The sequence below is a fragment of the Lagenorhynchus albirostris genome, chromosome 17 (genome assembly GCF_949774975.1).
Source record: "Lagenorhynchus albirostris chromosome 17, mLagAlb1.1, whole genome shotgun sequence".
In the NCBI taxonomy this organism is placed as follows: domain Eukaryota; kingdom Metazoa; phylum Chordata; class Mammalia; order Artiodactyla; family Delphinidae; genus Lagenorhynchus; species Lagenorhynchus albirostris.
The window spans coordinates 45320591-45336083 of NC_083111.1; the positions used below are offsets into that span (position 1 = coordinate 45320591).

The 15493-nt window shown below is 35.8% G+C and overlaps 1 protein-coding gene across 4 annotated transcripts in view; it reads left to right on the top strand.

Annotated features, from left to right (window-relative positions):
- The window catches only part of VPS13B (vacuolar protein sorting 13 homolog B), a 793535-nt gene that overhangs the window by 424079 nt on the left and 353963 nt on the right, over positions 1-15493 (top strand). For 3 of the 4 annotated variants that reach the window (XM_060128467.1, XM_060128455.1, XM_060128456.1), the window contains exon 30: positions 7464-7575. In XM_060128467.1, coding sequence (XP_059984450.1) covers positions 7464-7575 — 112 coding nt within the window. Of the gene's footprint in view, positions 1-7463; positions 7576-7978; positions 8146-15493 lie in introns of those variants that run through there. The other variant, XM_060128457.1, reaches the window with a different exon arrangement.

A 15493-nucleotide genomic window follows, 5' to 3' on the forward strand; every position in this document is an offset into this window, starting at 1 on the left:
CAGCTTTACAGCAAATGCTAAAGAAACTTCTCTAATCAAGAAACACAAGAGAAGAAAAATACCCACAAAACAAACCCAAAACAATTAAGAAAATGGTAATAGAAACATACATATAGATAATAACCTTGAGTGTAAATAGATTAAATGCCTCAACCAAAAGACACAGACTGGCTGAATGGATACAAAAACAAGACCCATATGTATGCTGTCTACAAGAGACCCACTTCAGACCTAGGGATACATTGAAAGTAAAGGTATGGAAAAAGATATTCCATGCAAATGGAAATCAGAAGAAAGCTGGAGTAGCAATACACATATCAGATAAAACTGACTTTAAAGACTGATACAAGAGGTAAGGAGGGACACTACATAATGACCAAAGGATCAATCCAAGAAGATATAACAATTATAAATGTTTATGCACCCAACATAGGAGCACCTCAGTACATAAGGAAAATGCCAACAACCATGAAAAGAGAAATCGACGGTAACACAATAATAGTAGGGGACTTATACACCCCACTTATTCCAATGGACAGATCATCCAAACAGAAAATAAATAAGGAAACACAGCTTTAAATGACACAATAGACCAGATAGATCGAATTGATATTTATAGAACATTCCACCCAAAAGTGACAGAATACACTTTCTTCTCAAGTGCACATGGAACATTCTCCTGGGTAGATCACATCTTGGGTCACAAATCAAGCCTCAGAATATTTAAGATAATTGAAATCATATCAAACATCTTTTCTGACCACAATGCTGTGAGATTTGAAATCAGTTACAGGAAAAACACTGTAAAAGACACAAATACCTGGAAGCTAAACAGTGCACTACTAAGTAACCAAGAGATCACTGAAGAAATCAAAGAAGAAATTTAAAAATACGTAGAAACAAATGACAATAAAAACATGATGACCCAAAACCTATGGGACGCAGCAAAAGCAGTTCTAAGAGGGAAGTTTATAGTAATTCAGTCTCACCCCAAGAAACAAGAAAAATCTCAAATAAACAATCTACACTACACTTATAACAACTAGAGAAAGAGGAACAAAGAAAACCCAAAGTCAGTAGAAGGAAAGAAATCATAAAGATCAGAACAGAAATAAATGAAATGGAAATGAAGAAAACAGTAGCAAAGATCAATAAAACTAAAAGCTGGTTCTTTGAGAAGATAAACATAATTGATAAACCATTAGGCAGACTCATCAAGAAAAAAAGGAAGAGGACACAAATCAATAAAATTAGAAATGAAAAAGGAAAGATCACAACTGACACTGCAGTAATACAAAGGATTATAAGAGACTACTGCAAACAAGTATATGCCAATTAAATGGACAACCACAAAGAAATGGACAAATTCTTGGAAAGGTACAATTTTCAAAGACTGAACCAGGAAGAATTAGAAAATATAAACAGACGAATCACAAGTAATGACATTGAAACGGTAATTAAAAACCTTCCAACAAACAAAAGTCCAGGACCAGATGGCCTCACAGGCGAATTCTATCAAACATTTAGAGAAGAGCTAATACCGATCCTTCTCAAACTCTTCCAAAAAGTTGCAGAGGGAGAAACACTCCCAAATTCATTCTACGAAGCCACCGTTACCCTGATACCAAAACTAGAAAAAGATATCACACAAAAAAGGAAATTGTAGACCAATATCACTGATGAACATAGATGCAAAAATCCTCAACAAAATGCTAGCAAACAATCCAACAGCACATTAAAAGGATCATACAGGGTTTCCCTGGTGGCGCAGTGGTTGAGAGTCCGCCTGCCGATGCAGGGGATGCAGGTTCGTGCCCCGGTCTGGGAAGATCCCACATGCCGCGGAGTGGCTGGGCCCGTGAGCCATGGCCGCTGAGCCTGCGCGTCCGGAGCCTGTGCTCCGCAACGGGAGAGGCCACAACATTGAGAGGCCCGCGTACCACACACACAGACAAAAAAAACGGATCATACAGCATGATCAAGTGGGATTTATCCCAGGGAAGCAAGGATTCTTCAATATATGCAAATCACTCAATGTGATACACTATATTAACAGATTAAAGAATAAAAAGCATATGATCATGTCAATAGATGCAGAAAAAGCTTTTGACAAAATTCAACACCCATTTATGATAAAAACTCTCCAGAAAATGGGCATAGAGGCTACCTACCTCAACATAATAAAGGCCATATGTGACAAACCCACAGCAAGCATCATACTCAATGGTGAAAAACTGAAAGCATTTCCACTAAGATCAGGAAGAAGACAAGGATGTCCACTCTCACCACTATTATTCAACGTAGTTTTGGAAGTCCTAGCCACGACAATCAGAGAAGAAAAAGACGTAAAAGGAATCCAAATTGGAAAAGAAGAAGTAAAACTGTCTCTCTTTGCCAATGACATGATACTATACGTAGAAAATCCTAAAGATGCCACCAGAAAACTCCTAGAACTAATCAATGCATGTGGTAAGGTTGCCGGATACAAAATTAATGCACAGAAATCTCTGGCATTCCTATACACCAACAACAAAAAATCAGAAAGAGAAATTAAGGAAACACTCCCATTTACCATTGCAACAAAAAGAATAAAATACCTAGGAATAAACCTGCCTAAGGAGGTGAAAGACTTTTACTCAGAAAACTGTAAAAAACTGATGAAAGAAATTAATGATGACATAAACAGAGAAATATACCATGTTCTTGGATTGGAAGAATCAACATTGTGAAACTGACTCTACTCCTCAAAGCAATCTACAAATTCAGTGCAATCCCTATAAAACCACCAGTGGCATTCTTCACCGAATTAGAACGAAAAATCTTACAATTCGTAGGGAAACAGAAGAGACCCCAAATAGCCAAAGCAATCTTCTTTTTTTTTTTAACATCTTTATTGGAGTATAATTGCCTTACAATGGTGTGTTAGTTTCTGCTTTATAACAAAGTGAATCAGCTATACATATACATATATCCCCATATCTCTTCCCTCTTGCGTCTCCCTCCCTCCCATCCTCCGTATCCCACCCCTCTAGGTGGTCACAAAGCACCAAGCTGATCTTCCTGTGCTATGCAGGTGCTTCCTACTAGTTATCAGTTTTACATTTGGTAGTGTATATATGTCCATGCCACTTTCTTTCTTTGTCTCAGCTTACCTTTCCCCCTCCCCATGTCCTCAAGTCCGCCAAAGCAATCTTGAGAAAGAAAAATGGAGTTGGAGGAATCATGCTCCCCGACTTCAAAGTATACCACAAAGCTACAGTAATCAAGACAGTATGGTACTGGTACAAAAAGAGAAATATAGATCAATGGTACAGGATAGAATGCCCAGAGATAAGCCCATGCACTTATGGGCACCTAATTTACGACAAAGGAGGTAAGAACATACCATGGAGAAAAGACCGCCTCTTCGATAAGTGGTGCTGGGAAAACTGGACAGCTACATGTAAAAGATGAAATTAGAACAGTCCATAACACCAAACACAAAAATAAACTCAAAATGCATTAAAGACCTAAATGTAAGACCAGACACTATAAAACTCTAGAGGAAAACATAGGCAGACCACTGTATGACATAAATCACAGCAAGATCCTTTTTTGACCCACCTCCTAGAGAAATGGCAATAAAAATAAACAAATGGCACCTAATGAAACTGAAAAGCTTTTGCACAGCAAAGGAAACCATAAACAAGTCCAAAAGACCACCTTCAGAATGGGAGAAAATGTTTGCAAAGGAAGCAACTGACAAAGGATTAATCTCCAAAATATACAAGAAGCTCAGCCTGCTCAATATCAATAAAACAAACAACCCAATCCAAAAATGGGCAGAAGCTCTAAATAGACATTTTTCCAAAGAAGATATACAGATTGCCAACAAACACATGAAAGGATGCTCAACATCACTAATCATTAGAGAAACACAAATCAAAACTATAGTGTGTAGTTGGTCACACTGGTCAGAATGGCCATCATCAAAAAATCAACAAACAACAAATGCTGGAGAGGGTTTGGAGAAAAGGGAACCCTCTTTCACTGTTGGTGGGAATGTAAATTGATACAACCACTATGGAAAACAGTATGGATGTTCCTTAAAAAACTAAAAATAGAATTACCATATGACCCAGCAATCCCACTACTGGGCATATACCCTGAGCAAACCATAATTCAGAAAGAGTCATGTACCACAGTGTTCATTGCAGCACTATTTACAATAGCTAGGACATGGAAGCAACCTAAATGTCCATCGATAGATGAATGGATAAAGAAGATGTGGCACATATATACAATGGAATATTAGCCATAAAAAGAAACGAAATTGAGTTATTTGTAGTGAGGTGGATAGACCTAGAGTCTGTCATACAGAGTGAAGTCAGAAAGAGAAAAACAACTACTGTATGCTACCACATATGTGTATATATATATACATATATATATTTATAATCTAAAAAAAGTGGTAGTGATGAACCTAGTTGCAGAATAGGAATAAAGAGGTAGACATATAGAGAATGGGCTTGATGACGGGGTGGGAGGGTGAAGCTGGGGCAAAGTGAGAGTAGCATCAGCATATATACACTACTGAATGTAAAATTTTTGGCTGGTGGGAAGCAGCAGCAGAGCACAGGGAGATCAGCTCGGTGCTTTGCGATGACCTAGAGGGGTGGGATAGGGAGGATGGGGGAAGGCTCAAGAGGGAGGGGATATGGGGACATGTGTATGCATATGGCTGATTCCCTTTGTTGTGCAACAGAAACTAACACGGTACTGTGAAGCAATTATATTCCAATAAAGTTCTTTAAATATATATATATATATATATATATATAGTTAAGTTCAAGGTGGGGATAGATAAATTCATGAAGAGTAATTCACCAGTAAGATGTTGCGTTACCTACCAACATTCATATTAGGTTGGAAGGCCCAGAGTTAATTATTAGGGCCTCTCATAGATAGCATGAATAGGCTTTGTCAGGGAGAGTTATACCCTCCAGTTCTGGATGGACAGAAATAGAGAAGATCTGTGGTGCATGATGTTGGCTCAGGAGTCTTGCCTTTGACTGCAGTCTTAGCTGCGAGCTCTGACCAGGTGGACCACATCTCTTGTCTGATCCTTGCCAGAGCAAGGACCCAGAAGTCTTGCCCGCGTACACCTTCAACCACTGCCTACAGCTACCACCACTCCCACCACAGTTCAGCTGTTTATACAAAATGTGTATTAACCTATATGGAATCATCATCTTTCCCCTAATCTTCAGCTGTTTCTGTTAATGGTACTGTTTGCTTGTATTGGTATGAAATTTGCAAACTTCAAATGTTTTTACGTTTTTATTAAAGAAAAAAAAAGAATACCAAAATTAAAAAAAAAAAGGGAAGCTTGTTTTTTTGCCAACTATAAAGTAACTAAAGAAATGACTCAAGGCACTTTCTTGCATAAATATCTATTATTATTATTTTTTTGTATATCTCAAAGGTACATTTTGATAAGCTGAATACTTTCTGTAATAAAATTGATTGTTTTAATTTAGTTTGTGGATGATCTGCATTAAGTGCTTTTTATCATTATTATTATAACTTCATAGTTTAATATAGTGAGAATAGTTTTGGCTCTAACAGAAACAGAATTCTGTTCTTGGATCTGGCTTTGTATGTAACACCAAGTACGTCATTTTTCTTCCATATGTACCTCATTTGCTGCAGTGTTTCTATTACATTTCAGACTTTCATATGGTCGGTAGTATCTGTAGCCTAGAAGAACAGTTAGCAAGTACACTAATTGCACTTTTGTGGTATGCTCTATTCTCCAGGCTTACTATTTATTGATTTAATTGAGGCCTTCTGCTTAATCAGAGGTTTTTACCCACATGGAACTATTTGATAAGCGTGGCATTAAAATGCAAGATCTATGAAATGTAAACAGTGTTCATAGTATAAGGACCTATAATCAAGCCAGACCTCTAGTCATTTGAAAATAGTACAACTGCATGAGAAGTAGTTTTCTATTTGATCTTTTTTGCTATGGACATTTAAAAATACCATCTTTATTGTAGCATCCACATGGTAATATTTATTATGATAGCTTGCCTCTTTCTTCCCCTTTTGCTGTCCTTCCCCTTCCCCTGCCATTTTGCCTCTCCCTTTATGTACATCTTATTTTGGTTCTTTCTTTTCCTCGCTGAATATCTTTCTTCTTACTTTTCTTGATTTTCTTAATTCTGACTTTCTTTTTTAGACTAATCTAAGTCAGACCATACTGAGTGTTCTGCTGAAGCAGCTGGAAATAATCTCTTAGCTTTTGCATTCTTTGGCCACCACAGTTTGGGAAATATGGATTGTATGCCTTTGTAGGCATGTTCTGTTCAGGATATTCCTGAGGTCTTGCAGCCAGTCCTTTTCTGTTCCGTTTGTGGCAGATGGTTGTTCTTTGAGAGAAATTATGAATTTTAGTATATGTTTTCTTCACAACCCAAAAAGTTGTATATTGTTAACAATTTTAAACAGCTACTACAGTAGACTCATCTGTGGGGGAAGAGGGAGTAAAATTTAATGTAAATTAATGGGGCCATCAAGAACACCTTTTCATTCCAAATAATTTTTAGAAAAAGACATTAAATTAGCCAGTGACTTATAGAAAAATTGTTGGGCTTTTTATCATGAGAACATGTGATAAAATTTTTTTTTCAGTATAGAGAAAAGAATCAGAATTAATATACCCTTTTACCTTTTATTGTTTTCTGAGAATACTTAGCTTTAGATTCCATTAGGAAGCAGAACTTTTACACAAGTGTGAAATTACTATTTCTCAAGTAATTCCACTATAGAAATTATTAAAATTAAAAAGTGCCTAGAATAGAAAGTTGAAGTGTCCTTACGTATTAATCAATTACTGGGTTTTTTCTTTATCACTGCAGCCATTATTTTCTTCACCATTGCAGGCATTAAGCTGACATGTTACAGCCTAACGTGCTATTGTGTGTGTGTGTGTGTGTGTGTGTGTGTGTGTGCGTGCGTGCGTTGTATTTAATTATTACTAATTGTGTAAATTCAAGTAACTTTGAGAATTTGTTACTGCCTTTCTGATATCCTTCAATATATTTGTAAACAACAATGCAGTGTTGAAACCCCAGGGCTGAAAATCACTTGGGAGAAAGATGTAGTTATTATCAGATCATGAAATTAGATAAACATACTGCTTCAATATTACTTACGTTTAATTAATATCACATGTTTTCATGTTGAGTGGAGTTTTTTTTCATTGCCATTTTAATTGTCTATCCAGAGAACTACTTATTGGGATGTAAAGGAAATAGTTAAGAAAAGCATTAAATATTTCTATTTTAAACAAATTTTTCCTTGTTCTCATTTATGGTCTTATCTTAATTTGTCTCTATCCCATTATTCAAAAAATTTTCCTTAAAGATGAAGTTGCATACAGATCTACTGTATACATCATTGATCTATTTCTTTTACAGCTAATCAGGCAGCAAAAGAAGACACCATGGTTCTGAAGATTGGCTCTGTTGCTATGGCTCCCCAGGCTGACAATCCCCTTGGCAGATCTGTCCTCAGGAAAGATATTTACCAGTAAGTTTATTTTCTTATGTTCAATCTTGCAACAATTTCATACTGCAAAGAAGTACACTGATCAATAAAACTTGCTCAGTGTGGCCTGTAGAAATACTTTTCATTCGGGATCTTTTGATATTTAAAACCAGGTTTTTCTGATTTTCTTCAGTTGTGGGTTTTTAAATTCATTCAGACAAATCAAGTATTTCTGTGAAGTGTTGATGAATAACAGAATGTAAGTACCAAGTCACCATAAAACTGAAGAAGCGCAGTTTGGAAAATTTTAGCAGACTTTAAATTTGACCAAATTTCTAATTACATGAGAAAATTAGGTCCTCTCTAGAACTACCATATCCTAATATAGTCATATTGTATTAAAATGAAGCATTTTCTTAACTATAAGCCATTATTTGAAATGTAGGACTGTGCGTGTCATATGGATCAAAGCTGTAAAGAAAAGCAAACTTCTAAGGAGAAATTTCACAGTAAACACTTTCTGTGAAAATGCCATGCTCTGGATTTTGTCATTGACTATTTGCAAACCACACCAAGCATATATGGACAACTAAACTGGTGAACACATGTAATCAACATGATAAAAATAATATATCATTCGTACTGAAGTTGGCACTGCTGCCAGACATAAAAGTACAGTTGCAAATAATGCCAAGTGAGAAAAGTCACAGAAATACAGATGAACAAGTGTCTTATTTTTCCTGCTGGTCTGTTTTTCAGATGTTGTAGTCTCTCACTCTTATCAGAAATAAATTTCTACTGTTCTCCAATAAATGTTACTGCTCAGAAAGATTCTGATTTTTGTAATACATTTACCACCTAGAGGGTTACAGCTATTTTTACTTTAAGTGAACCTAGGTATTTTGTTTTCTCAATTTTTTCTGTTATTTGTGTTGACATTTTTTGCCATTGAATTGTATATCTTGCTTGCTTTCTTGTATTACTTTTTCTGGTAGCTTATAGTATTCATCCCTTAAATAAGTTTTTATTTTGCTAACTTACGTAAAATTTAAGGATGTCAAAACTGAAGTAGGCCTTAGGAATCATCTAATCCAACTTCCTTATTTTATAGGTTAGGAAACTGAGGAGTCAGAAGAATAATTGTCTCTAGTCAAGTAATGACAGAGCCAAGATCACAACTCATATTTTGACTTCCTCAGTATCTAGAGAAAGGATTACAGCAGAATCCTTTCTGGGTGAAAACAATTTAATTTTCTAACATTTGGAAATTCTTTTAGGTATATTTATCTTTTCTTTTCCACTTCAGAGCTAAGTAGTCCTCAAAGAGTTTCCTACTTTCCTTTTGGTGAAAGAAATATGTTTCATATTAAAAGACCCTATTACCATCAATAAAGTGAACCACTAAGATACTTCCTCTCCTCCTCTACCCTTTCCCCTTTCTGGCTCTTCAGCAGTCATTTGTGGAGATGTGGCTGTCCTGTGCCCCCTTCATTGCTTCCTCCCCTTTGTCCTTCTTGAACTTTTTTTCCCTCAGTCTCTCTTCTTATTCACTTCTGTATATTTTTACAGACCTTCCTTATTTTTCCTTCCCTTTCTGTATCTTTCTTCATTCTTTACCTTTTCCCTTTTCATATATTTTCTTTCTTTACTTTTTACCTTCTTTGCCTGTATCTCATTTCAATCCATTTCACTATTTTAATAGTTTGACTTATTTTATAGAATATAGAAATATAATGCCAAAAAATAAAGTCTAAAAATGTACATTATCTCTTTAGATCTTCAGTGCCTCACATCCTGCCTCACACAAAATACATATGAATATGTACACAAAAAGTACATAATAGCTATTTTATGTTTACAGAATACATGCCCTTACTTTCTTTTTCTAATTGACAAAACCGAGGCACACAGAATTTTTATGTGTTTTTCCAAAAGCATATACTTATCTAATGGCAGAGCATTTCAGAATCTATTTCTTTAGAATTCTCTTCAGTTATTTTTAAATTCATATTTCTATCGTTTAGTCCCTCCCCCTGATTATGTGATTTAGTAATGTCATTCTCCCGCTCCCTTTCCATATGTTTTTACTTCCTCTTTCTTTTAATCTGCCTTTTGTGTTTCTTCTTTCGGTCTTGTTTTTTCTAACTTCCTCAGTGTGATAAATGGCATCTATAAAAAACCCACAGCTAATATAGTTCATAGTCAGAGACTGGGTGCTTTCCCCTTAAGATCAGGAGCAAGACAAGATATCTGCTCTCACCACTTCTATTTAGCATTGTATTAGAGGTTCTAACCAGGGCAGTTGGGCAAGAAAATGAAATAAAAGGTACCCAGATGGTAAGGAAGAAATAAAACTGTGTCTTTTTGCAGATGACATGACCTTGTATATAGAAAATCCTAAGGTATCCTCTGGAAAACTTTTGGGTCAATAAACTAGTTCAGCAGGGTTGCAGGATAAAAAATCAATATATAGTTAACCCTTGAGCAACACAGGTTTGAACTGCATGGGTCCACTTATATGTGGGTTTTTTTCAATAGTAAATACTACACAGCCCATGGTTGGTTGAATCCGTGGATACAGAACCATGGATATTGAGAGCTGACTCTAAGGGACTTGAGTATTTATGGATTTTGGTATTCCCGGCGGGTCCTGGACCATTCCCCCACAGATACCAAGGAACGACTGTGTAAATATCAGTTCACAATAATAATAAGCAATGAACTCTTTAAAAGTGAAATTAAGAAAGCAATTCCATTTATAATAGCATCAAAAAGAATTAAATACTTACAAATAAATTTACCAAAATAAATATACAACTTACATTCTAAAAACTACAAAACATTGTTGAAAGAAATTAAAGAAGATCTAAATACACGGGAATTATATCCCAATTACATAGATCAGAAGACTTAGTATTGTTAGATGTCAGTACTCCTCAAAATGATCTTCAGATTCAACATAATCCACATCAAAATTCCAGCTAGCTTCTTTGTAGAAATTGGCAAAGTTTCTATATGGAAAATTATTCATATGGAATTTCAAGGAACTCAGAATAGCCAAAACAATCTTAGAAAAGAACAAAGTTGGAGGATTCACACTTCCAGATTTCAAAATTTATGACAAAACAACAATAATCAAGCTAGTGGAGTACTGATATGAAGGTAGACATACAGATCAATAATAGAATTGAGAGTCCAGAAATAAACCATCACATTTACTATCAATTGGTTTTTAATAAAGGAGCCAAGACAATCCAGTGGTAAAGAATAGTTTTTCAACAAATGGTACTCAGAAATCTATATATCCACATGAAATTGGACCCTTACCTGACATTATATACAAAAATTAAGTCAAATGGATCAGAGACGTACAATTAAGAGCTAAAATTCTGAAACTTATAGAAGGAAGCATAGGAGTAAATCTTTGTGACCTCCGATTAGATAATGGTTTCTTATAAATGACACCAAAGGCATGGGGGACAAAAGAAAAAATAGATAAAATGAACTGTATCAATATTATAAACTTTTGTGCTTCAAAGGACTCTATCAAGAAAGTGACAAGCCACAGAATGGGAGAAAATATTTACAAATCACCTATCTGATAAGAGATTTATATCCAGAATAGGTAAAAAACTCTTACAACTCAATAATTGATGGACAACCAGTTAAAAAATGTACAAAGGATTTGGATATATATGCAAAGAAGATATAAAAATGGCTAATAAGCGCATGTAAAGGTGTTCAACCCCATTAGTCATTAGGGAAATACAAGTCAAAACAACACCCACTAGCATGGTTATAATATAAAAGGCAACAGATGTGGAGAAATTGGAACCCTCATACATTTCTAGTGGGAATGTAAAATGGTGCATCTCCTGTGGAAAACTGGCAATTTCTCATAAGGTTAAACATAGAGTTACCATATGATGCAGGAATTTAACTCCTAGGTATGTACACAAGAGAATTGAAACATATATCCATACAAAAGCATGCACACCAATGTTCATAGCAGCACTATTCATAATATCTAAAAAGTCAAAACTACAGAAAGGTTTATCAACTGATGAATGGTTAAGTATAACGTGTTATGCCCATAAAATAGAAAATTATTCTGCCATAGAAAGGGATGAAGTATATGCTATAATATGGATCGATGTTAGAAAAACACAAAGTGAAAGAAGCCAAACACAAAGAGCCACATATTATATGATTCCATCTATATGAAATTTCCAGAGTAGACAAAAACACATACAGACAGAAAGTAGAATAGTGTTAGCTAGGAGGGGAAAATAGAATGACTGCTAATGGGTATAGGATTTCTTTTGGGGGTGATAAAAATGTTCTAGTATCAGATAGTAGTTAGGTACAATGAATGATATATAATGAGTAAAATGAGAGTATACAAAATAAAACACTGAATTGTACATCTCAAAAGGACAAACTTTATGGGATGTCAGTTATATCTCAACAAAACTGATTTAAGAAAAAAATATTAATTGATGTCACAAAAAGGTCCAGAGGAATTAAATTTCAGAGAGAGAAATACCCTTTCTAGGTAAGTGGACAGTCGGTACTCTTTTTTTTTTTTTACATCTTTATTGGAATATAATTGCTTTACAATAGTGTGTTGAGTTTCTGCTGTATAACAAAGTGAATCAGCTATATGTATACATGTATCCCCATATCTCCTCCCTCTTGCGTCTCCCTCCCACCCTCCCTATCCCACCCATCTAGGTGGTCACAAAGCACCGAGCTGATCTCCCTGTGTTATGTGACTGCTTCCCACTAGCTATCTATTTTACATTTGACACTGGGTACTCTTTTCAGCTCTGGAACTTTTTGCTTCGTCTGGCTATAAGCAGAGAGATTTTGTTGTGGGAAGTAGAAATCAAGGGACATTTATCAGTCACGTAGGCTAGAGTGACATATTGGAATCTGGAGGAGCCTCAAACATACAGTCAGTCCTCCGCAGTGCTTTTTTCTGTGTATCAAGTGTGGAAGGGAGCTGGCAAGAAGAAATTGAGTTTCTCAAAGTTTCACATTCCTTAAAAGACAAAGCCATGCTAGAGGTGCACTGTTCAGTACAGTAGCCACTGACTACATGTGACTGTTCTGCTTTTGAAATGTGGCAATCCTAATTGAGATAGTCTGTAAGTATAAAAGATACTGAAGATTTTGAAGAATTAAGAAGAAAAATATCTCATTAATAATCTTTATATCGATTATATATTGCAGTGACCATATTTTAGGTATATTGAGTTAAATATATTATTGCAACTGTTTTCCACTGTTTTTTTTAATCCTTTTATCAGTGTAACTACCAGCAAATTTTCATTTACATAGGTGGCTCCCAATTGTGGTTTGCATTATATTTCTATTGAACAGTGCAACATTGTAGGGAAAGGCCTGCAACAAACACAGGACGTCTCACCCTTGAGATGTTTGAAACCAAAGGTGAATTGGGTTTAGTTAGAGTTGCAAGCCAACCCCAACCTAGTTCAGTTCACAACTGGATGGAAATGATCCACCCCTTATCCGTGCTGCCTGGCGAGAATAGATGTGCCTTCTCTGGGAGAAAATAATGTTGATTTCTGTTTCTGTAGCCTTTTTATACATGGTGTCTGATACATGATAAAAAAGAAAAAAGATATTCAAAAAGCAGGAAGATTTGACCCATTATCAGGAGAAAATTTAGCTAGTGGAAAAGACCCACAGATGACTGAGATTTGAAATTAGTAGACAGGAGTTTGAAATAATTGTTATTAATACTGTAAAGAAAAATGTTGAAAAAATGGAGGATTTCATAGAAATTAGCTCTATTTAAATTAGATCCTAAAACTGAATAATACAGTATCTGAAATTAAGGACTCATTGGATAGCCATAACTGCAGATGGACAAAGCAAAAGATAGGATTAGTGAACTTAGAGATAGCTTCAGAGAAATTATCCAAACTGAAGCACAAAGAGGGAAAAAAATATTAGAAAAGGAAAAAGGAACAAGGAAGAGAACAAATGGAAAACATGTGGGGCACTGTTAGATGGTCTAACATGTAATGAGAGTACAAGAAGTAGAAGAAAGATTGAATGGAATAAAACGAGTAATTAAAGAGATAGACCTTGAGACTTTTCTAAATTTATCAAGAGTCATTAACTAGCAGACTCAAGAAGCCTATCCTCAATCCAAGCAAGATAAGTGCAAAGAAAACTACACCTAGGTACATGTTCAAATGATTGAAAATCAAAGATAGACAATAAAGAGACTGCTCCCTGATGGGTTGAGGCAAGATGTTGAGCAAAGAGAGAGAGAGAGCAACGGCATCTGCATCCCCCAACACAGGTTTCAAGGCCTAAGACAGATCTCAGGAGAGATGAGATGCTTTTGTCTTTTCTGAAGTTTGAGAAAAATCTTAAATGCAGCCAGTTAAAAAAAAAAAAAAGACATATTACCTTTGAAGGAAAACAGGAAGACCAAAATAACTGAAGATCTTAAATTTGAAGATGAGAAAACTCCTAGTTGATGTGCAGCCATTCTTCAGATACTTGGCTTATCATGTGTCATTCCTTCTGAAGCTAAGAATAGACCTAGGACCATTAAATTTGTGGATATTATAATGACATTAATTGCAGCTCAGTGAAATAAAGGTCTTTCAGATTATAAAAGTCTAATCATAAATGGGACTATTTGTTCATTAGTCATTATTTGACAAATGTTTATTGGGAGCCTACTGTGTGTGCATCAGGCACTATTCTAGATATTGAGTATAGATCAATGAACAAGACAAAGAAAAATCCCTGGTCTTAAATTTAATGGAGGAGAAAGACAGTTATTTATAAATAAATAAAGTAAATAAATAAATAATCTGGTATATTAGACTATAAGAAATGCTGTGGAGGCAATACAGCAGGGAGGAAGATAGAAAATGGGAAGCTAGAGGTGGACAGCATGGCCCTAATCAGAGGACATCTCACCAAGAGAGCACAGGATCCTGAAGCAGGAGTGTGCCCAACAAGCCAATGGCAGGAGAAACAGTGTGTGCCCAGGGAAAGTAGTAGGCTGTGAGGTGAGAGACACTATGGAGGAACCTCATAGGCCATTGTGAGGACTTTGGCTGTTACTTTGAGTGAGATGTAGTTGTGGGGAAAATAATTTACACATGCCCAGTTTTGAAATACTGCTTCTGTTGTTTACTAAATGTCTATCTATAGAAGGAAGTGAAGGGCTCACCAGCAGGGACTAAAGATAGACAAAGATAGAAAAGGGGTGAAATATATATTTAAAAACAAAGGAAGTCACAGTTCAAAAGAGCCAGTGGGAGTTTGATATTGATCTCTCTAAAGGTTAAGGATCTCTCTAAAGGTTAAGGATTATTGTGTCAACTGAATGTGTGATATGAAGTTTTTTTTTTATTATTAAGGGGTTGATTTCTTCATCAAATGAGAAACTCTAAGCGGGTTTGAGCAGAGAAGTGGCATAATTCAATTTATATTTAAACACATAATTCAGGCCAATATGTGAGGAATAGACTGTAGGCAGGGAAGGGCAAGGGCTTGTGACTACTGCAATGATCTTGGCAGGAGATGATGGTGGTTTGGCCCACGGTTGTGGCTGTGGAAGTGGTGGGAAGTGGTCAGATCTTGGAGATGTTTTAGAGGTAGAGCCAAGAGAATTTGCAGATGGATTGCACATGGGGTTTGAGACAAAGGAGATAAGGATAATTCAGTTGTATGGCATAAGCAGCTAGAAGGATGACATTAACCGAGGGAAGGAAAGACTGTGGGAGGATTTAGTTTGGGGGATGGGCAGGTGGAGTTCAGGAGTTTATTTTTGAAAATGTTGACTGTCTCAGGAGGTACTGAGCTACCCATTGCTGATGTAGCAAAGGCTGATCAACTACATGGACGGCTTAGAGAGAATTATGATTTATGTTGAATTAGACTAGTGCTTCTTAAATTTAATGTG